The 23,763-nt window shown below is 40.0% G+C and overlaps 1 protein-coding gene and 1 pseudogene across 17 annotated transcripts in view; one reads left to right on the top strand and one right to left on the bottom strand.

Moving 5' to 3' along the window:
• Positions 1-23,763, bottom strand: part of TRIP12 (thyroid hormone receptor interactor 12) — a 219,288-nt gene that overhangs the window by 112,453 nt on the left and 83,072 nt on the right. For 9 of the 17 annotated variants that reach the window (XM_006141920.3, XM_014582397.2, XM_014582405.2 and 6 more), the window contains exons 3-4: positions 10,224-10,349; positions 8,359-9,161 (exon numbers count right to left, since the gene is read on the bottom strand). In XM_006141920.3, the coding sequence (XP_006141982.1) occupies positions 8,359-9,161; positions 10,224-10,349 (929 nt within the window). The remainder of the gene's footprint in view (positions 1-8,358; positions 9,162-10,223; positions 10,350-23,763) is intronic. The other 8 variants (XM_006141923.3, XM_006141924.3, XM_027766433.1 and 5 more) reach the window with 2 other exon arrangements.
• On the top strand, positions 11,931-18,068 carry LOC102499241 (serine/threonine-protein kinase VRK1 pseudogene; annotated as a pseudogene).

Here is a 23,763-nt window from a genome sequence, read left to right as displayed (position 1 = left end):
TCCCCTACCTAGCACCTCATAGGACTCAAAGATAATTCAACATTTTCAGCTTCAGTAGAAACAATCTTACACAATACAAATAGATGAAACTAAGAAACTAACTTTTAAATTCTTCTCTCCTGCTCAGCTCATTCTTATTTCCTCTTTCCATGCTACAGATGCAAAAAACCATGTCTCAGACTGATATAGAGTACTACTCTAGGGGCCAGCAGGTGGTGTGGTGACTGGGGTGCTGGATTCCCACATGGCCGACTATGGTTCAAGTCCTGGCCTTGGTGGCTTGCTTTCTCAATTTACCTCTCTCTCTCTCTCTTTTTCTGGTGAGCACACATGCCCTAAAGCAAATTAAAAAATAAGAACAATAAATCAAATTAAATAAATCATTGTTAGGGAAAAAAAAGACTCGTACTCTAAGTAGAATCACCTTCCCAGAATTCAACATTTGTATAATTTTTCTCTAGTTGCAGCACTGGTCAACGGCCACATGCAAGTCCCCAAGACAGTATGAAAAGTCCAGATGGAGATAAGCTGGAAATTACAGCTACACTATTAATAATGTAGACAAGATGTCCACTTTCAATACTGGAGAGTGAAATAGACTGACAGACTTAATAGTCTAGAAATTTAACATATTTAAATGTGTCTATAAATTCCACAATTACTCATTTTTTGATCTCCAACTATTTCCTATACCTCTATATGCCATTATCTTTCTCCTACTCACTTTGAAATTACTATACTGTTTTTAAAAATTAGCTTACTTTGGGACTAGGAGATGGCATAATGGCAATGTCACTGGACTCCCATATAGTCGACTGTGGTTCAAGTCCTGGACCTGGCAGCTTAAAACTCCCACTTGGAGCGTGTGTGTGCGTGTGTGTGTGTGTGTGCCCAAAATCCCAAGAGGAAAATGGAGTAGAAGGGGTTGCAGCATGTCCATCCCCCCAGAGAGTGGTTTCTTGCTTCTGTCTCTCTGTCTCTGCCTGTCTTTACGGCAAGCACATGTGCCCTACAGCAAAAATCTCTTAAAAAAAAAAAAAAGAGCTTACTTTAAAAAGAAGGTAGATTAACAAACTATACTTTGAGGCCAAATATTATAAAATTACTTGATGGATATTAAAACACCATAAAAATATTATTAGAAACCAACTGTAGCATTATGCTCTACTGATTTTTACATTTATGCTTTATATTTTTGCAAGAATGTCTATTTACTTAGGTTAAACAACATATGGAGAGCTAATAATTTCCTAATGCACATTAAACACTGTCAGATAACACTATCTCTCCAGGGGTGCTCTCGAGACCTCTACCAAGTGATACACGGTGACCTCTGTCCCAGAGTTATTTTGGTCAGTTGCAGCTGGCAGCAAAGCTTCAGAAAGCCCATCACCTAAGCAGCTGCTTCACCAGCTCTCCTCTGAGCTCCACACCAAGAATCTGCTCACCCAGCCTATCATCAGTTGCCAAAGCAGCCTAGTGGAAAAGGCCTTTTGAATGAAATGTCCTGATGAAATGTATTACTTCATTTCCCAATGTGTAGCTGCCAGGGGAATAACTGATCAAATAAATCTGGAAAATACTGGGCTAAGTACAAGTTACTTACAGCTTTCCAGAACTTGAAGTTTCTTAAGTAATATCTTACCATGGGAATGGTGTTTTACAAAGCATCTTAAAAGTACTGTTATTCTACAATTTCAGGGAAAAAAATATATTTACCAAGAAACTTCTACTGACAAATTATATGTCAGAATGAACCTTTCCTAAAGAAACATACCACATTTAAATTAACAGGCTTATTGACTTTTAAAGTTGAAAGAAAGCAAAAGACATTCAGGGAGAATCGATCTATCCCATTTGAAAGGTCTTCTATCTCATGAGGTGGCTTACTCCACTAGAAAAAAAAAAATCAATATTTTTTTCAATAAGCTTTTTTAAAATTTTTAATTCTTTTATTTAATTTTATTTATTCATTCATTTTAATTTGACCAGAAAGAGACAGAGACAGAGAGAGAGAGAGAGAGAGAAAGGAAACCACCAGGTCTGGGACTCAAACCATGGTTGGCCATGTGCGAGTGTCCAGCATCTTAGCCACCACACCACCTGCCTGCCCCATTAAGCTTTATACTAATCAGAAACCAGCCTGTCAACTTCAACCTACTGAGTCTAATGCTGCCCTCTGGATTGTCAAAAAACAAAACAAAACAAAAGACTACAAAATACTCTGAGGCATACAAAAGTCTTTTAAATACATGACTCCTTTTTTTTTTTTTAAATAATTTTTCGAGACCAACAGGCAGCATAGTGATTAAGGCACTGGACACTCCCACATGGCTAACTACAGTTCAAGTCCCAGACCTGGTAGCTTGCTTTCTCATTTTCTCTCTCTCTCTCTCTCTGTCTCCCTGTCTCTCTCTGGTCAAATGAGAATAAGTGAATGAATAAATAATTCTTTAAAAAATTTTTTGTTGGCGGCCAGCAGGTGACGTGATGGTTAGGTTTACTGGACTCCCACATGGCCGACTGTGGTTCAAGTTCTAGATCTGGCAGGTTGCTTTCTCACTTTCTCTCTCTCTGTCTCTGTCCCTCTCTGGTCAAATTTTAAAATAATAGTAATAATGATGAATAAAATTAAAAATAATAATTTTTCTAATAATAATAATAATTTTTCTGGAGCCAGCAGATAGCGTGGTGGTTGAGGCACTGGACTCTCACATGGCCAGTGGTGGTCCAAGTCCTGAATCAGATGGCTTTCTTTCTCTCTTTCTCTGGTGAGTATACATGCCCTGAAGCACATTAAAAAAAAAAAAAAAAAAGGATGATGATAAATAAAACCAAATAATTAAATTTTTCCCCTAGTCTTTTTAAATTATTTCTTCCATGAGTGAGAAAGAGACAGAACACATGCATGCAACAACAGGGACCTGATGTGGTGATCCTCCCCCAGCCCTCAGGCAGCCCTGTGTCATAGACATGCATGTGCACAGCATATTCAGGGAGATCTCTCAACAAGTACCCAGAGTTCCTATGTGAATCGGCCTTGAAGAGCTCTGTACCTACCACTGAGCCACCACCTGGCCCTCCATGACCACATCTCTCAATACACCATTGTCATTGCCATAGAATATATGCTGCTTCAATTATACCAAGTTGTTTCCATATACACTTTAATCACTATGCTTCACAAGAGTGAATACTGTTTTATTATTCTGCAAATGACATTACAGATAGTATCTTAAGTACAATAGAAAGATTTGCCAATTCTCACAAACCCTAATTTAAGACTAGCTATCTCTCTCTCTTCTTTTCTTTTTTGGAGAGATTTTTGTCATAGGGTATGTGCCCTTGCCAGAGAGACAGAGAGACTGAAAGCGAGAAATCATTCCCCCCACCCCACAGTGGGGATGGCCACACTGCAATCCCTTCTCATTCATTCTCCTCTCAGGATTTTGGGCACACACGCACACCAGGCATGAGTTTGAACCGAAGTCGACCAAGTGGGAGTCCAGCGACGTAACCATTACACCATCTGCTAGTCCCAAGGCTTAAACTAACTGATGGCTAGGTTTCATGGATCCTTCATTCTCAGACACAGCTCTCAGTATATTTTCTGCCTTGATATATACAACTTCATTTAGACATCCTCAATTTTTTGATGCATCCTATATACAAGCACTATGCTAAGTCTCCACATACTCATCTATTCCCCAAAAAGCGATTATCCTATTTTTAAAAGAAAAGGTTATGAACACCTCCATAGTCAGTAGCTGATAAAATGGCATTAACTAAGATTTACTCAAATCTATATTAAGGCCTCTCTCATTCCCAAAATACCATTACTTTTTTTTTTTTTTTAATTTTTGAGAGGTTTTTTTGCTATAGGGCGCGTGCGCTCGCCAGACAGACAGACAGAGACAGAAAGCGAGAAATCACCCCCCAGGGGGGATGGTCACGCCGCAATCCCTTCTCCTCCATTCTCCTCTCGGGATCTTGGGCACGGACGCACACGCGCCTGACGTGAGTTTTAAGCCACCGGGTCCAGGACGCGAACCGCGGTTGACTACATGGGAGTCCAGCGACATAGCCATTACGCTAACTGCTGGTTCCCTACCATTACTTTTAAAACCTAAAGATTATCTAGTGCCAGCAGGTGGCAGGGTGGTGCTATATTCCCACATGGCTGACCATCATCTGAGTCCCAAACCTAGCAACTTAAAAATCACAACATATAAATAGATAAATAAATTTTAAAACGTTTAAAAAAAAAAAAAAACAACTAGAGATTATCAAAGAATACTTCATTTGCTTATCACCTTGAGGAAAATTACCTGCCAATTTTATTGTTTCTTACATGAACTGTTTCCAAAAGTAATACTTCCAATCATAACTAAAACACACCCCACTCTGTTTGACTTCCAAATGCCTTCACAGACTTAGCCCACCCCACCTACTTGGTCCTCCTATGTATTCTATTCTCTGGATAGAGGGCTGGATTCTTGGCTCTATTAATTCTTAGTCCTGTGACCTTAGACAATTAATCAATGATCCCAAGTCCCCTAACCTGTAAACTACGAATGATGAGACTTGCCATAAGGAGCAAACAAGATGTTCATGGAAAGAACATAGTTTAATTCTCAGGCACATATAAACACAGTGAGTGTTCACTATTATGTTCTGAAATGATTTTCACTTACTTGGAAAGAAGCAAATATATTGTGAATAGTATGACTTGAAAGCCTGGGTTCACACAGTATTCATCTCTAAAGATTAGTAAACACCAGGCCAAAAAACGATCAAATAAAATCCCATTTCTTCTAGTGTCTTAAAATCTCTAAATCACCCAAGTATGTTATAATAGCAAAACACGGGACTAACACAGTTAAAACCTAAGTGCACAGTGAACAAAACGAAGGCTTCAAAATTACATCTACCCTTACCACGAAGTCCAAACTCAGCCACTTATGAGAGACATTACTCAGAGAAGTTAATTCGCTTCCTTGGAATAAATTTCATTATAACTATCCTGAAATATCATTATTTTGAAAAGTAAACGTGACTGCATATGTCAAATACTTGGCATCTACTAGCTGCTAAACAAATGCTGGTTCCCTTGGTAAGTTTCAATACCTTAGGCCCCAACTGGCCCCAGAGCCCTCCTAGAAATAAGAGCAGAAAGAGATGAGCTCTTCAAAGTGAGATGGGAAAGGAAGGCAGGAAGGAGACTGAATTCCACAGAACTTGCTGTAAACTAACCTGGTCCACTGGCTGTGGAGATTACATAGCTGGTACAATGGAGACACACACACATATACATGTATACCCATGCTACTTCATGTTTTTTTTTTTTTCTTTTTAAGAGGTTTTTGCTATAGGGTGCGTGCGTTCCCCAGACAGACAGAGACAGACAGAGAGACAAAAAGCGAGAAATCACCCCCCGGGGGGATGGCCACGCCGCAATCCCTTCTCCTCCATTCTCCTCTCGGGATCTTGGGCACACACGCACACGTGTCCAGTGTGAGTTTTGAGCCACCGGGTCCAGGACGCAAATCACGGTCGACAAAATGGGAGTCCAGCAACATAGCCATTATGCTAACTGCTGGTCCCGCTACTTCATGCTTTTAAAAACAGGGACGGGATGTGAGAGAAAAACTGACATAATGAACTCCAATTGTCAAGAAAATCATGAAGGACAGACAGTTGGTTATTGTTTTTTAAACTAGCCTTTTCTATTTCTTTTTGACTTCAAGATAACCAATCTAGCTAATCTTAAACCAGTATCTTACCTATAAACCTAGAAGATTTTATACGAGTATACTGTGTATTTAAAATACACAGAAAGAAAGTCCTACGATCTAAAAGTAAATATTAAATTCACAATATTCCTATGATGGAGATTAAACAAGATTTTTATATAGTGTTTGCTAGTATTCTTGTCAAAGTTTAGCTAATATTGAATCACCTTAAAGTAAGTATAGATTACAGGGTTAAACTAAAACAGAACTAAAAGCTGATTCAATATTACATTAGGCTGGTTCAATATTGGCTAAACATTGACAAGAATGCTAGTAGACACTACATAAAATCTTCAATATGTACAAAAATAAATAAATAAAAGGTTCTGGCCCCACCAAAGCATACATCTGAAACTAGAGTCTTCTATGAAGACCTAAAAGAGAAAAAGATAGTCAAAAAACAAGGTTCTCGATTAAGTATTACAAAAATTAAATGCTGGGGGAACCAGCAGTTAGCATAATGGCTATGTCGCTGGACTCCCACGTAGTCGACCGCAGTTCGCGTCCCGGACCCGGTGGCTTATAACTCACGCTGGGCGCGTGTGCGTGCGTGCCCAAGATCCCGAGAGGAGAATGGAGGAGAAGGGATTGCAGCGTGACCATCCCCCATGGGGGGTGATTTCTCGCTTTATGTCTCTATGTCTCTCTGTCTGTCTGGCGAGCACACGCACCCTATAGCGAAAACCTCTCCAATAAAAAAAAAAAAAAATTAAATGCCGGGGGACCAGCAGTTAGTGTAATGGCTATGTTGCTGGACTCCAATATAGTCAGCCTTGGTTCAAGTCCTGGACCCGGCGGCTTAAACTCGCGCTGGGTGCGTGTGCGCCCAAGATCCCGAGAGGAGAATGGAGGAAAAGGGATTGCGGTGTGGCCATACCCCCTGGGGGATGTTTCTAGCTTTCTGTCTCTCCGTCTCTCTCTTTCTGGCGAGCACACACGCCCTATAACACAAAACAAACAAAAACCACCTCTCCAAAAAAAGAAAAGAAAAAAAATTAAATGCTTAAAAGAATTGTGGAGGAGGGACCAGCAGATGGTGTAATGGCTGCATCACTGGACTCTCATGTAGTCGAGGGCAGCTTGATGCTCGATTCCCAGACCTGGCGGCCAGGCACGTGTGCGTGCATACCCAAAATCCCGAGAGGAGAAGGAATTGTGGAGTGGCCATCTCCCCTGGGAGGGTGATTTCTCATTTTCTGTCTCTCTGGCAATCACACACACCCTAAAACAAAAAGCTCTCCAAAGAAAGAAAGAGAGAGAGAGAGAAAGAAAGAGAAAGGAAAGAAAAGAATTGTGGAGGGTTAGCAGATGGTGCAGAGATTAAGGCTGCTAGGTCCCACATGGCCAACTGGTTCTAGTCCCAGACACCATACTTGAAAATCGTGCCAGGCACATGTGTGTGTGCACCCAAAATTCAGAGAGCATGGAGGAGAAGAGATTGTGGCGTGGCTTTCCCCCCTGGGGGGCAGATGTCTCACTCCTCTCCTCTGGCAAACACTCATGGCCTATAGCAAAAAGTAAAAGAATTGTGGGTAAGTCCTTTCTTATTCTATTTTTCCTTTTTAGATTTCTTAAAATAAAAAGAATGAAAAGAAACACTTCAGCATTACAACAGTCACACATCTGAAAGAGGGTCATCACTAGTTCTAATGACATGATCTGGCTTACTTAAAGAGTCTTCTGAGGGTGCCAGTAGATGACATAGCAGTTATGTCACTGGACTCCCATGGCCAACCAGTTTGGACCTGGTGGCTTGAAACTCATGCCAGTAGTGTGTGTTTATGCGCGTGTGCACGTGCCCAAGATCCTGGGAGGGCTGTGGATGAAAAGGGATTGCAGCATGGCCATCGCTCCCAGGAACTGATTTCTCACTTTCCCTCTCACTGTCTGGTCTCTCTCTGGCAAGCACATGTGCTCTATGGCAAAAAACCTCCTTAAAAGAAAAAGTCTTCTGGGAAAAAGAGTAAAGTGCCTGGAGATCTCAAAGGCTGGGTCACAAAGCAATTACCATTACACTACATTTCTCTGAGCATCACTACTTCTCTGTTTGAATGTACTTCTGTGAAGCAGAGGCGTTCTCTACACTCTACTGTAAGCTTCTAGAAGGCAACAGTCTTTCCACTAACTGGACCTAGAGCAGAGTGAAAAACTAAGACATATTCACATTTAGACTAAGCTCCTAAAAAGGCCATAAAATACCATACATGAATAATATTTAAAGAAAGTTTAAATTATATTATGTACATTTGTTCTATAATTCAGTATTTCCACATATCAAAAATACATCATACCAAAAAAGAACATTTGGTCTTCAGGTGTGGTCAAAAGCAACTCATAACTAAGAAGATTTGTTCAGTAATAATGGTAAGGCAGCATCCCTGATTTATCTCTGTAAAACTAAATGTAACATCAGTTATGTGCTGTTACATTCAGATACAGATACAGCAGTAAATCTACGACTTTCTCAGACTGAGGAAAGAAAAGCCGAACTTGAAAGCATAATCACTTTTGACAAACCAAGAGAAATTATGTAAAATTCAAATAAAAAATCTTCCCGTGAACTTACTTGCTAATTTGGCCTGTAATCCAGAAGGTCCAGGTTTTGATGTCTCTGACTTAGAAGACCCTGGAAGAGACAGTTTTGTTTTAGGAAGGCTAACTTTAGGGCTGAAACGTGCAGCCCAATCAAATTTTGAAGAGCCACCAGTTTTACTCTGTTCCTTTTCCCTGCTACTTCTTCTGGGACTGGGACTGGATGCTGAACGGGAACGCCTGGCCTTGTTCTGGTCTTTTCCTTGTTTCACCCTGGCACCTGGTGGTACAGTGGAGGAGGCCGAGGCTACAGCAGACGACGAGGAGGAAGTAGAGGCAGCAGAAGAAGAATCAGTGATGGTGCTACACCCCGCTTTGGCCGAGGTGGCTGATTTTGAAGCCAGCTTGGTAGGTTTTGCAGATCTCTCTTCGGCACCAGTTGACTCAGACCCAGAACCACTTTTTACACAAGAACTCTCTGTCCTCTTTCTTTTCTGGCTCCGTGAACTACCAGCGGCCCCACTCTTTCTGGTGTGAGCCTTGCTTGTTGATGGCGATTGTGCAGATTTCAGTTGTTGCTCCTGGTCCAAATGTCTCTTCTTTGACTTACTATGTGGCTTATTTGTTTCTGATGGAGATTCAGTGTGCTGAAGTGCTTTTGGTTTTTTTGCAGAGCTAGGAGAATTGGTCCTGTTGTAGTCTGGACTAGCACTGCGTTTCACTCCTCGAGAATTGTCTTTCTTAGGCACCTGCCCCGTTTTTTGCCTTTCTGAAGTATTGGCTCTTTCAGAATCCTCAGGTTGTGGAACTATGACAGCAGAAGATGAACTGCAGCTTCTACAAGGTTAGATAGGAAAAGAGTTAAAATCAGCATGTCATCATTAAAACTATCACACATTCATTTTATTAGCTTCTTAATATGGAAATAAATGCTTTTTAAAAAAAATAATAACAATTTTTAAAAGGTGCAGGGACCAGCAGATTGCATAATGGTTACGTCGCTGGACTCCCACATAATGGTTCACATCCCGGATCTGGCAGCTTCAATCTCACGCCGGGCATGTGTGCATGCATGCCCAAGATTCTGAGAGGAGAATGGAGAAAGTTCTGCAGTGTGGCCATCCTCCCTGGGAAGTGATTTCTTGCTTTCTATCTCTCTCTCTTTCTCTCTGGCAAGCATACATGCCCAATAGCAAAAATCTCTTAAAAAAAAAAAATGCAAAAATTTTTGTGGTAAGTCTAATTCTAGTATTAAATAAGCATAGATCTTCAAATGGTTCAAAATTGGGGGGGAGTAGGTGCAGTTTTGAATGGTAAAATACCTGATTATTCTTTAGCCCGAAGATTACTAACACTCTTAATCATAAAATACAAACTAAGATTATAAGAAAAAGAATGCTTGGTCATTCAGAATCAGCAAAAACTAATATACTGATGCTTGATTTGTAAACAAAAATGCTAAATCCAAGCTCAGAAGGAATAATCTTTCAAGTATGCACTTTGAAAATGAAGGTTAAAAGCTTTTACAGTATAGTACTTATATCAATCTTCACAGTTACATTCCTTTCCAAACACTCCTAATCAAGTGATTTGAGGAATCATTGACTAGAATTATGGCTATGAAAGTGGGAAAATGGTATTTTTAGTTACCAATAATGACTTATTAAGCAAAAGAGGAACCTCAGGATTCAACAACAGGGAGAAAAAAATTCAACAATTAGGGAATGCTGCACTGATACTACTCCAAAAGTGATAAACCATTAATCCTAAGTCATGCTCAGGACTATGAAAACATGCTACCATAACATTTTGGGATTACTTGCTTAAGTTTTACTACTAGGCAATGATTCAAACAAAATTATTCTGTCTAGAAAATGTATAAGCAATGTGGCGATTTACCTTTTAGAAAGGTGTCCCCTTGACAGTTCAGAAGTGGTATTAGACTGCACTTTGGGTGCCTTAGAATTAGATTTTCTACTCTCAGGAGGGCTATATCCCTTATGTTTTGCCTGCCCTAAATGTGACCTGTCAGCAGAAAATCAAAACAGAAATCTATCAGGAAACTGAGATACAAATACAATAATACTTACAGTGAAATATTTTTACATTAAAAAAAGACTTACGATTCATTACTGATCTTACCTTTCTTTTTTCAAATATTTATCAAATTATTCTATTAAATAATTATCTGGCAAAAAAAAAAAGCACCTCAATATCCAAGAGTTAATATCACTTATAATTACCAGTTGCAAAAATTGCAGAGCAATATTTTGGTTGCTTAAGCAATAATTAATTTCTCAGTCATCTTACTAAAGACATTCAAAACAGTAAACACTTTTCTTTCTTTCATGAGAGACACAGGCAAACACCCTCAACAGGTCTCGTGCTTTGACCGCCTTGTCCACCTCCTGTTTCTACCCCCCACCCACTACACACAGCCTTTCAGTCAACCTGGATCAGACTGATCCTAACATGTAGAAGTGGACCCAGAACCAACCGCAGATCTCCCATGTGACTTCTAGTATCATGGAGCACTGTGCTATAGCTATGCCACCTTGCCTGGGCCTAAAGACTACCTTTAATGGACAGTGTGACTATAATGGTTTAAAAAGTTTAGAAAAGGCCATTCTGATTTCCACAATGATACTGATATCCAATTTGTACAGTAAAATTCCACAAAGCACAGAAAACACAGAGGCAGAAGAACCAATTCTCCAACTGATTTTACACAGAAAATAATTAGAAGCACTTAATAATATATAAACCTACATGAAATCAATATAGTGATAACTACTAAGAATTTAGTACTAATCAATACAAAGTGTACCAAAAAATAAAAAGGGAGACTAGAGAGATACCAACAGAATTTACCACAAAATATTCCAAATATGTTCCAATGATTCCAGAATTGCTACAGCTGCATCACAGTTCTAATAAATCAAGTCCAATGCCAATAAGGTTCTAAAACAAGTTAGAGTGATATGACAAAGCGGTTTTTAACTGTTTTTTTTTTTGAAGTTTTAGGCAATGGTTACATGAAACTTACATAAGCATTGAAAAGAGAGCAAGCATTAATATACATCCAGAAAAACTGCTACCACAGAGGTGAGATATTAATGTAATAGATGTAGTTTCTGTAATTCAAAGCCAATATTGATCCTCCACATAAAGCATATACTAATGAGAACATAAAAAAAAGGTTCTTTAATGCCGAAGATGGGTTTTTTTTTTTTTTTTTTGGAGAGGCTTTCGGTCTAGGGCGTGTGCGCTTGACAGTAAGACAGACAGACAGAGAGATAGAAAGCGAGAAATCAGCCCCCAGGGGGATGGCCATGCCACAATCCCTTCTCCTCCATTCTCCTCTCAGGATCTTAGGCACGCACGCACACGCGCCCGGCATGAGCTTAAGCCACCAGGTGCAGGACTGGAACCACGGTCGACTACATGGGAGTTCAGCGACATAGTCATTACACTAACTGCTGGTCCCATGCCGAAGATGTTTTACTTTGTTAAAAAAAACAAACAAACAAACAAAAAAACTTAAAGGCTTTTATTCCAAACGTATCTCAAAGAAATTTAGAAATAGGCCATTAAAAACTTTACATAATGGGCTGGCAGGTAACGTGGTGGTTAAGGCACTGGATTCCCACATGGCTGGCCATGGGTTGAGGTCTGAGACCTGGGGGTTTGCTTTCTCACTTTCCCTTTCTGTCTCTCTCTGGTCAAATTTAAAAATAGCAATAAATAAATTTAAACAAATATTAAAAAAAAAAATTTACTCAATGATAATTCTAACTGAATCTATAAAGTTATCATAAATTTCTTAATGTATCATACAAGTGCAACTGTATCTTCAAAAAGAGGACCTAGAGTTTCTTTTTTCAGTATCTTTCTTATTTCTTCTACTATTTTCCAAGAGACTTCAATAATGGATCCTTTGGAGGTGATAGCTTTGCAATAAAAAGAAATACCACTGATTTTAAGGTTCTAACTAACGACATTTTCTAAACACTTACTAGAACGGATCAGCTACTAAAATATTCTACATTTGTCTTTCAAATCTCTTAGCCTTCACGTTAGTAATGAAATAGGCTTCTCTGTCTCTTTTCAAAATACATGTTTTCTTAAGGCGTAACCAGGCTAAATCTTATATTTTCCCTTTTTGTTTTTTGGAGAGGTTTTCGCTATAGGGCGCATGCGCTCGCCAGACAGACAGAGAGAGACATAGAGACAGAAAGCGAGAAATCACCCCCCAGGGGGGATGGTCACGCCTCAATCCCCTCTCCTCCATTCTCCTCTTGGGATCTTGGGCACGCACGCACACACACACACACACACACACGCCCGGCATGAGATTTAAGCCACCGGGTCCGAGACGCGAACCGCGGTCGACTACGTGGGAGTCCAGTGACATAGCCATTACGCTAACTGCTGGTTCCATATTTTTATACACTATAATTTGTTCTTTTTCCTAGGTATTTTTCCATTGCAAACTGAAATTTTGCTGTAACTCGAGTTTCATATGAGAGATTTAATTTCTAAGGTTTGCTTTTGTTTTTGTTGTTACATTTCTACTAACAAATCTGAGACTCCTACTATTTTTCTTTTTTAGAAATGAGTTCATTTTTCAAATCATACCATACTTTCTTTTTTATTGGACAGGTTTTTGCTATAGGGCGCGTGTGCTCGCCAGAAAGACAGAGAGACAGAAAGCGAGAAATCACCCCCCGGGGGAATGGCCACTCTGCAATCCCTTCTCCACCATTCTCCTCTTGGGATCTTGGGCCCGCATGCACACACATGTGCCTGGCACGAATTTAAGCCACAGGGCCCCGGACTCGAACTGTGATCAACTGCATGGGAGTCCAGCGACATAGCCATTATGCTAACTGCTGGTCTCTCCATACTTTCTTTTAGAAAAAAAGAAAAAGAAAAACATGGGGACCCACCCATGGGTGGCACAGTGGTTAAGGTGCTGAATACTCCCACCTGACCAACCATGGTTCAAGTCCCAGACCTGGTGGCTTGCTTTCCCTCTCTCTTTCTTTCTCTCTCTCTCTCACTCGTCAAATTAAAATAAATAAAAGCACTGGGGCTGGCAGGTGGTGTGGTAGTTAAAGGTGTTGGACTTCCACATGGCTGAGTGAGGTTCATGTCAGTTCATGTCCTAGACCCGGCGGCTCACTCACTCTCTCTCTCTCTCTCACATGCATACACTCTTGTCCCTCTCTGGTCAAATTAAAAAAAAATACAGTTAAATAAAAATAATTCTGAAAAAAAAAAATTCCTTAATCTTAAAAAAATAAAATAAATGAAATAAATAAAATAAAATAATCCTTTTTTAAAAAAAGAAAAACACTTTGATGTTTTCAGACTACAGAATTTAATATCCATAGTTCCTTTACACTTTTATTGTGTTAAAAGTTTACTGTTGGGGGACCAGCAGTTAGTATAACGGTTATGTTGCTAGACTCTCATGTAGTCAATCATGGTTCGAGTCCTGGATCTGGCAGCTTAAACTCACGCCAGGTGCGTGTGCGTGCGTGCCCAAGATCCCAAGAGGAGAAGGGAGAAGAGATTGTGGTGTGGCCATCCCCCTGGGGGGTGATTTCTTGCTTTCTGTCTCTCTGTCTTTCTGGCAAGCACAAGCACCCTATAGAAAAAAAAAACAAACCTCTCCAAAAAAAGAAAAAAGTTTACTGTAGAGGCTGGTAGGTGGTTTAGGGCACTGGACTCTCACATGGTCGACTGTGGTTCGAGTCCCAGACCTGGCAGCTTGCTTTCTCACTTTCTCTCCCACTCTTTCTCTGTCCCTCTCTGGTAAAAAATGTAAAAATAAATAATTAAGTATTTAAATTAATTTTTTTAAAGAGTTCACTCCAGATTATTTTCAAAAAACCGAATCACTATTTCATTTCATAAAATTTTAAATGTCCCCTGTATTCCCTGATAATAATTTTAAAATCATGTTGAAAGAAAACTATCCAAAGTTAGATAGCTTTGTAAAAAAAAAAAAAGAAAAAAAAATGTTCAAAACAATTAAATATTAAAATGCCAGTCTTAAAAAATGTTGTTGGGTCAGCTAGTGGTTAAGGAAGCTGAATCCTACGTGGTGACCAACTAGGCAGTTTGAGTCCAGAACCCAATGACTTAGAAAACAAGCAAGGCACATGTGCATAAATGCCCAAAATCCTGAGACGAGAATAAAGAAAGGATTGCAGAGTTGCTATCCCCTTCTGGCTAGTGCTTGCTTGCTTTCTTTCTCTCTCTCTCTATCTCTATCTCTCCAGGGAACACATGTGCCTTATAGCAACATTAGGTGGGAAATGAATGCTATTTTACATCCCTAGAAAATCTCAAAAAATTCCTACAAGAGTCATTTGTGTTTGTCATCAGAAAGTGACGCACATCAACCTCATGTTGGTCCCACTACAAAGGTAGCAATCATTGTTTTTTCTTTTAAACCACATAAATAGTTCTTTGCTCTCAGAACATACTTAACTTTAAATCCACCTACATCTACTACTGCATTTCTCATGTCCTTACTAACACATTCAATGAACTAAAACTCCCATAAACCAATAATGAACTACAAAAAAGTAGACAATATTCGGGGGACCAGCAGTTAGCGTAATGACTATGTTGCTGGACTCCCATGTAGTCCTCTGTGGTTTGAGTCCCAGACACGCCAGGGGCGTGTGCGTGCATGCCCAAGATCCCAAAAGGAAAATGGAGGAGACGGGACTGCAGTGTGGCCATTCCCCCTGGGGGGGGAGTGATTTCTCGCTTTCTGTCTGTCTGTCTCCATCTTTCTGGCGAACGCACGCGCTCTATAGCAAAAACCTCTCTCCACCACACCAAAAAAAAGTAGACAGTATTCAATTATCTTAGAAAACCAAGGCCCAGAAAATTGGTTGTAAATGTAAAAATGTCCTGTTGATTTGTTTAGCAGGGGGGTATTAAGAAATTTTCTATAAAGGACAGTAAATATTTTTAGCCTTGTGGGTGACACTGTTGTGACAATACTGCTTGTGACAATACACAAGCAAATAAATATGGCTGTATTCCAAGAAAAATTTTATTTACAGAAACAAACAGAGTGCCAGATTTGGCCCATGAAACATTGTTTCCCAACCCTGGCTTATCACAAGAAATAGACAACCAACAGTACCATGAAGTGACAATATAGAGTCTCCCAAAGTGGAGCTCAATTTTATTATGTCCATTTATAAATTGTTAATATTCAGAATATTAACAAGGAAATCTGCATTAAATAATAATAAAGTCCACCCTAGAACAGCCAATTATAATATCACAGTATTGAGAGCTACAGGAGCCTTGGATACCTTTTAGCTTGTTTTACTGTCTCCCTCATCAAGCCATGATGCTCTATATTACTTTTTATTATACGACATAATCTCTTTGAGGCTTAGTAAAATATTTTTTTTAGATTCATTTACTTATTTCTTCCATAAGCAAGAGACAGGCAAAGATGGAATCCCAACAGGGTTTTGACACTGTGATCTGCCAGCCAACTATGGACAAGCACATGCCCAGAATATTCAGAGGTCTCTCTAAACCTTCCTATATGAGACTGCCTCACAGAGCACTGTGTTTTATCTCTCCCCCACTGTCTGGTCCCAAGACCTAATAAAACTAGCATCTCATATAAATCAAATCTGCCAAACAATACAGTTAAAAAATCATGACAAATGCTTTTTTTTTTTTTTAAAGATTCTTGCTACAGGGTATATGTGCTTGCCAGAGAGACAGAGACAAGAGAAAGTAAGAAATCACCCTCGAGGGGAATGGCCACACTGTAATCCCTTTTCCTCCAACCTTCTCTCAGTCTTTCAGGTGTGTACACACATGCCTGGCATAATTTTCAAGCCGCCAGGTCCAGGACTCAAATAGGGGAGTTGGCCATGTGGGATCAGCCACCTTACCATCCACAACACCGGCTGACCCACAAGTAGCACTAAAATGATCCTATTTAGTAAATTTGTGTGTGCACGCATATGTGTATTGAGCAGCTTCTATAATAGAACATACTGGTGGTTCTAGAAAATGCCTCACTCTGCAAAGTCATCCACCAAAAATTAACAGGGCTAATAGTGAAATTAAGATTGGGCACAGAGAACTCAAACTTGTGTCAGATGGGCTGTAAGGGAGTCCTACCACAAACATCATCAATCTCTGCTAACTGCACCAATAATCAAGTCAGTCTACCTTTTGGAGTCTTAATTTTGTACTACTTTAAACATAATTGCTAAAGAATCACTTACATAATTTTATTATCATTATTTTAAAATTTGATCAGGGTGGGGGTGGGGGGAGTGAAAAACCAAACCGGCAGGTATAGGACTCGAACCACAGTCGGCCATGTGGGAGTCCGGCACCTTAACCACCACGCCAGCTGCCAGGTTCTAAGCATAAATTATTAAAGGTAGTTTTAGACGAGATTCAACAAAATTAAAAACATAATTCTTAAGTCAGCAAAAGTAGCGGGAAGTTCGTACTGGGCAGGAGGCGAGCGGTCTGCGGCTTAGGCGAAAAGGCCTCGTGTAAAAGCAGCGCAAGCTGGAAGACAGGGCCCTGAAAGGAGACGTCTTGCAGAACAGTTTGTAGCTGGGGAGATAATAACTGACGTGGCAAAAAAAGAATGGAAACTTGGATTACCCATTGGCCAAGGTGGCTTTGGTTGTATTTATCTTGCTGATAAGAATTCTTCAAAATCGGTTGGCAATGATGCACCCTGTGTTGTAAAAGTGGAACCCAGTGACAATGGACCCCTTTTTACTGAATTAAAGTTCTACCAACGAGCTGCTAAACCAGAGCAAATTAAAAAATGGATTCGTGCCCATAAATTGAAGTACCCGGGTGTTCCTAAGTATTGGGGGTCTAGTCTGCATGATAAAAATGGAAAAAGTTACAGGTTTATGATATCAGATTTCTTTGGGAGTGACCTTCAGAAAATATATGAAGCAAATGCCAAAAGGTTTTCTCGGAAAACTGTCTTGAAGCTAAGCCTAAGAATTCTGGATATTCTGGAATACATTCACGAACATGAGTATGTACATGAGATATCAAAGCCTCGACTCTGCTCCTGAGCTACAAAAATCCTGACCAGGTTTACTTGATAAGAGTATGGCCTTGCTTACTGGTACTGCCCAGAAGGCGTTCATGAAGAGTATAAAGAGGATCCCAAAAGATGTCACAACGGCACTACTGAATTCACAAGCATTGATCTGCACAATGGTGTGACCCCATCAAGACTTGGTGATTTAGAAATACGTGGTTACTGCATGATCCACAGGCTCAGTGGCCATCTTCCTTGGGAGGATAATTTGCAAGATCCTAACTATGTTAGAGATTCCAATTAGATACAGCGAAAATATTGCAAGTTTGATGGACAAATGCTTCCCTGAGTAAAACAAGTCAGGTGAAAGTGCTAAATACATGGAAACAGTGAAGTTACTGGACTACACTGAAAAACCTCTTTATCGAAATTTACGAGATATCGTTTTGCAAGGACTTAAAGCTATAGGAAGTTGGGATGATGGCAAACTGAACCTCAGCGTTGTGGAGAATGGAGGCTTGAAAGCAAAAATAGCAACAAGGAAGAGAAAGAAAGAAACTGAAGAAAGCACAGAATCTAGTGTTAAAGATATGGAATGTTCAAACTCCCAGATGGAGGACGCCACACAGACTCAATCAAGAACCAGAGAGAGACTTGAGAAGTAACTCAAATGCCATGAACCAATTTTTTTTTCCTCTCATTGGACTTTTGTATTGTTTTATTTTTATGAGTCTCGTGCAGTAGAAGCAGTAATTAAATATCTGTGTGTTTGGAAAACAAACTTAAAAAAGTAAATACTTTGTATAATTCTTTAGTAGGCTTCTCTTTTTATCATCTTTCTTTATAAACTAAGGAATAAATGGCTTTGAGCTTTCTGAGAATGTTTTTGTTTGGTTGGCTTTTTGTTTTGTTTTGTTTTGTTTTTTTAAAGACAGAGAATAAGGGGAACCAGCAGTTAGCGTAATGGCTGTCGCTGGACTCCCACGTAGTCGACCACGGTTCGTGTCCCGGACCCGGTGGCTTAAAACTCACGCCGGGCGCGTGTGCGTGCGTGCCCAAGATCCCGAAAGGAGAATGGAGGAGAAGGGATTGCGGCGTGACCATCCCCCCTGGGGGGTGCTTTCTCGCTTTCTGTCTCTATGTCTCTCTCTGTCTGTCTGGCGAGCGCACGCGCCCTACAGTGAAAAAATCTCTCAAAAAAAAAAAAAAAAAAAAAAAAAGACAGAGAATAAGCAAAGACATAGGCAGGAAAGTGTTAAGAATTTTGGCAAAATTTTACCAAGCTGCTATCCTTCTGCCCCAGGATCCCAGTTTGCTGGGACTAGAGGCCACACCACTATGCCCAGCCTCTTTGGACTAGACCAGGAACAGAACTTGGGCCTCCCACGTGGCCTAAGCCACTACGCAGCAGCACCCTCCCACTTGTACCACTGAGCACAGACCAGGAATTCTCTCCACAGTGCCAAGTGTGGTGACACTGGAAGCCAACTAGCTAGATATTTTCTTGCTCTAAGTGATTTCTTTAAATCATTTCTATAAAATTTACAGGGTTTTTGTAAGCTCTTCATATATTACCAAACCTTCCTCCTTCAACGGAAAGGTCCTTCCCCTTTGAAACAGCTTATGAACCAACACTACTTGCACATTATACTGATATCACTTCTCTATTTACCAAGTGTATGAGGGCCAATTAGTATTAAACCCGCAATGGAACAGAACAGACTATCATCAACTCTGCATTCTACACTTTCAAGGTTATCTTAAAAAGAAGTCTCAAAAGCCTGTTGTTTACTTTTAGGCATATAGTACTAATTTTACTTTTACTACAATTTAGTCAAATCCTTGGTAGTCCAAAGGTTTTTGTTTTGTTTTGTTTTTTTGCTATAGGGTACGTGCGCTCCCCAGACAGACAGAGACAGACAGACAGAAAGCGAGAAATCACCCCCCAGGGGGGATGGCCACGCCGCAATCCCTTCTCCTCCATTCTCCTCTCGGGATCTTGGGCACGCAAGCACACGCAACCAGCGTGAGATTTAAGCCACCGAGTCCAGGACTCAAACTGCGGTTGACTACATGGGAGTCCAGTGGCATAGCCATTACGCTAACTGCTGTTCCCAAGGATTTCTAACATTAACTAGAGGAGATCTAATAGAGACCTAACATTTGTATTAAAGAATACTTCTTGCCTTAATGTTAGAAAAAAATTAGGAAAGCAGCTAGCTTCAAGTATATATAAAGGTTAAAGACCAGCTGTTGGCAAGGTAGGTAAGGCAGCTGGATCCAACATGGCCACCCACATAGTTTGAGTCCCAGCCTTACAGCTTGAAAAGTACAGCTGGAAGCCTGTATGTGCCCAAAAGTCCAAAGGGAAGGAAAAATGGAGAAGGAGTATGGTATGACCATGCCTCACAGGGTAGGGGAAGAGTGCTTTGTCACTTTCTTCTCTTTTTCTCTCTGCCTCTTTCTGGAAAGCAAGTGCCTCTTCTGATAAAATTAAAAACAATAAAAACAAACAAGTAGCTTGTTAATTCCTCATAAGTTTCATTTAAACTGTTTGAATTTGGAACCAGCCGATGGCATAGAGGTCATATCACTGAACTCCCAGATGGCTGACCATGGTTCACGTCCACGGCCTGGTGGCTTGAAACACGGCAGCCATGTGTGTGTGCGTGTCAAAATCCTGAGAGGAGAATGAAAGAGAAGGGACTGTAGCATTGCCATATCCGCTGGGGGTGGGGGGTGGGGGTGATTTCTTGCTTTCTGTCTCTCTGTGGTTAATGCATGCACCCTATAGCAAAAATCTCTCTTAAAAAAATGCTGTAAAATGCATGTCTTAAATAAGTCACTGATTTTCAACAATCAAAGTAGAAAGTTCATTTTAAACTACATTAAATAAAAACTCAATATGCTCTGTAAAAAGTATTTTTTTTTTCTATTTTAATCCCAAAATAGAAATTTGATTAGTCTGACCAACACTCCTAAGTGCAGTCAGGGTGAAATGCTTGCCTAAACAATCTGTAATTCAGAGTAAAGCAGTATTTCCGAATAGCAGTGGTACTACCCTTAGGGAGCATACTGTAAATACACGTTAAAGAATGGGGGCATAGTGACATTAGCAGGTGTGGACTAGAGGTAAAAGATAGCGTGCAATGTAAGGAACGGATAATGAAGAACTGTCCCATGACCCTATATTTCAAATACCCCTGGTAAAGTATGAAGACTGTATGAGAAAACCTGAAAAAGTGGCAGTGACCAAGTGAAAGTATGCTTTTAATTTCTCAGCTTATACTTATTTTCCTTTTATTTTTTAAAAGATCTTTTGCAACATGACATGTGTACTCACCAGAGAGACAAGAGACAGAGAGAAAGTGAGAAATCATCCCCCATAGGGGATGGCCATACTGCAATCCCTTCTCCTCTGTTCTCTTCTTAGGATTTTGAACACGCACATACAAGTGCCTGCCGTGAGTTTCAAGCTGTTGGGTCAAGGACTTGAACCATGGTCAGCCACATGGGAATCAGGTGCCTTAACGACTGACTATACCATCTACTGGCCCAGTTTTCCATGGTTTTTATATATGTTAAAATTTTCAGGAATGCATGTGAATTAATAAAAGACTATTTTTTTGCAGCCTTATCAAGAGTCATGGAATATTTTTAAGTGTTGTGAAAGGGCTTAGTGGTTAAAGGGGCTGGACGTGGCCAGATTTGCATCTCGGCCCTGGTGGATTGAATACACCCTGGGTGCGTGTGTATGTGTGCACAAAATCCTAACAGGCAGAGACATGGAAAAGAAATTGCAGCATGACTTCATCCCTCTGGGGGATGCATTCCCCACCCATTTCTCTCTGGCAAGTACATATGCCTCTGGTAAAAAAGTAATGTCAATGATGAAAACACGACACTTAAGTCTGCTGTAACTGTCACAATCCATGAACCCAAATAGAGATGCAAACATCTGAATATACTGCCATCTTGTTTCACTGTACCAAGCATGTGTGGAGACAGGTATTCTATGTATTTCTTAATTCATTTCAAGATACTACATGGGTACAATTCTAAGAAATTTATACTATATGATATAGAGACAGAGAATATAGGATCTGTTAGAGTTGAGAACTACTGTACTAAGCTACTCATTTCCACAAATGCATTAGTTAGCAATTATCAAATAATAAGTCACAAAAGGGAATACGAATGTGGATAACATATAGTACAGTCCCCATCCTCGAAGAGGTCAAATCCTCATAAAACAAAATGATCTCCCAGGTGCTCTATTAAAGTGTCCAACAAAGGGAAAAATTACTTCTAGTAAAAGAAGAAAGGCTTGGGCCAGCAGGTGGCACAGTAGTTAAGGCACTGACTCCCAGGTGGCCAACTGCAGTTTGAGTCCTGGACCTGGTAGCTTACTTTGTCACTTTTCCTCCCTCCCTAGCTACCTCACCCTCACCCTCTGTCTCCTTTCTCTGATGAGTGCATGTGCCATATAGAAAATAAAAATATAAATATTTTTTTTAAAAAAAAGATAGGCTTCACACTGCATTTAAAGGATGAAAAGATGAAGAAAAGAACACTCTAGCCAAAAGCAGCATATAGGCAAAAACAGAGATAAGAAATTATGAAACCCAGATGGCATCTGGGAAATGATATGAACTGTCTTGAACTCAGAGATACATTAAAAAAACAAGATTGAGGGATCAGCAGTTGGCATAATGGCTATGTTGCTGGACTCTCATGTAGCCAATGGCGGTTAGAGTCCTGGTGGCTTAAACTCATGCCAGGCGCGTGTGCGTGCGTGCCCAAGATCCCAAGAGGAGAATGGAGGAGAAGGGACTGTGGTGTGGCCATCCTCCCAGGGGGTGATTTCTCACTTCCTGTCTCTCTGTCTCTTTGGTGAGCACAAGCGCCCTATAGCAAACACTTCTCCAAAAAAATAAATAAATAAATAAACAAACAAACATTGAGAGGGTAGGCTAGGTCCAGAAAGAGAAAATTTCTAAATACACTGTTCAAGGATCAAAATTGTGTCCTTAGTAATAGTTGGCAGTAAGACACTCTGGGTTATAAACAAGAAGCAGAAGAAAGAAGTTTATATCCTCCAAGATCTTAGTATTCTATACACCTTCCATTACTGTGGGGAAAAAAAGAGAGAGGGGTTGAATGGAATAAAAACCTTGGTTTAGAGATGGTCCCTCAAACGTTGGAACCTCACGGCTTAACTTACTTTCACCCTCTCTCATTTCATGATGTAGCTGGAGGTGGTGAGAGAACAGAAACACTAAGAACATCATAAGGTAATTAGTGACAGATTAGTGATGCAGTAGTGAATGATCCCATGAATTCCAATAGCTTTTATAAATACCTGAGGAAAAACTTATTAAGATGACCACAGGATAAGCATTTTTAAGGTGCTGATTATGTGATAATCATCACAGTAAGCTTATATTAAATATATTATCTAGCATAATTCTCAAATGACACCCCAGGCATCTATCATTCTCATTTTAAGGATGTATAAAGTTTTTGCCACAAACAGCCCCCAGGGAGGAAAGATGAGAGAATGAGCCCAAGTATTTGACTCCCTAAATCTGCCACCCCACAGCTACATCTTGGTGAGGGGTGGAAGGTTGGGAAGAGACAGGTCAAAGTAAAAGGCTTCATCTACGACTAGTCAATTTTTCCTATCCATGCTGGTTGTACATAGGTCAAAACAAATGGCTTTAGGCTTTAGACATGATATGAGAAACATGCAAGAACACTACTTTTTCTATTAATCTTCTACAAAGTCTTTCCACTTTCTTTCATTTTCTGTATTAAAATAAAACAGACTTCAGAATGTCATGTAAAGCTTGCTGTTTAGTTCGTGTAAGAAGCATTGGTATATACTCATTTCTTAGTCACAGGGAACCTTTCTAGGAGGCATTCTGAGACTAAGAAAGCACTTACACAAAGTGGCATGGAACAACAGAGAAAAAAAAAATAGATGCAATAATCTATGGCATCTGAGAACATCTTACAAGTTTCCAATAAACTGAGGATGTGACTTTTGAATTCAAGTTCACATTTGATGATTAAAGCAAGAAACATACACTGCAAAGAAAATTGTAAGACAGGTATTATTTTGTAGGTCTAAGAAAAAACTCAACATGAGTACTATTAAGTATCTGTGTTTAGGGTTAGGGAAAATTTTTCAATTTAAAATTTTATAATAAGTGATAAAAAAAAGAATCTACAACCAGCAGATGGCATAATGGTTATATTGCTAGACTCCCACATAGTTGACCATGGTTCAAGTCCGGGACCCGGTATAGCTTAAACATCACACCAGGCATGTGTGTGTGCACACACACAAGATAGGGA

The sequence above is a fragment of the Tupaia chinensis genome, unplaced genomic scaffold (genome assembly GCF_000334495.1).
Source record: "Tupaia chinensis unplaced genomic scaffold, TupChi_1.0 Scaffold000066_1, whole genome shotgun sequence".
Classification (NCBI taxonomy): domain Eukaryota; kingdom Metazoa; phylum Chordata; class Mammalia; order Scandentia; family Tupaiidae; genus Tupaia; species Tupaia belangeri.
This window is presented reverse-complemented; position numbering and strand designations above follow the sequence as displayed.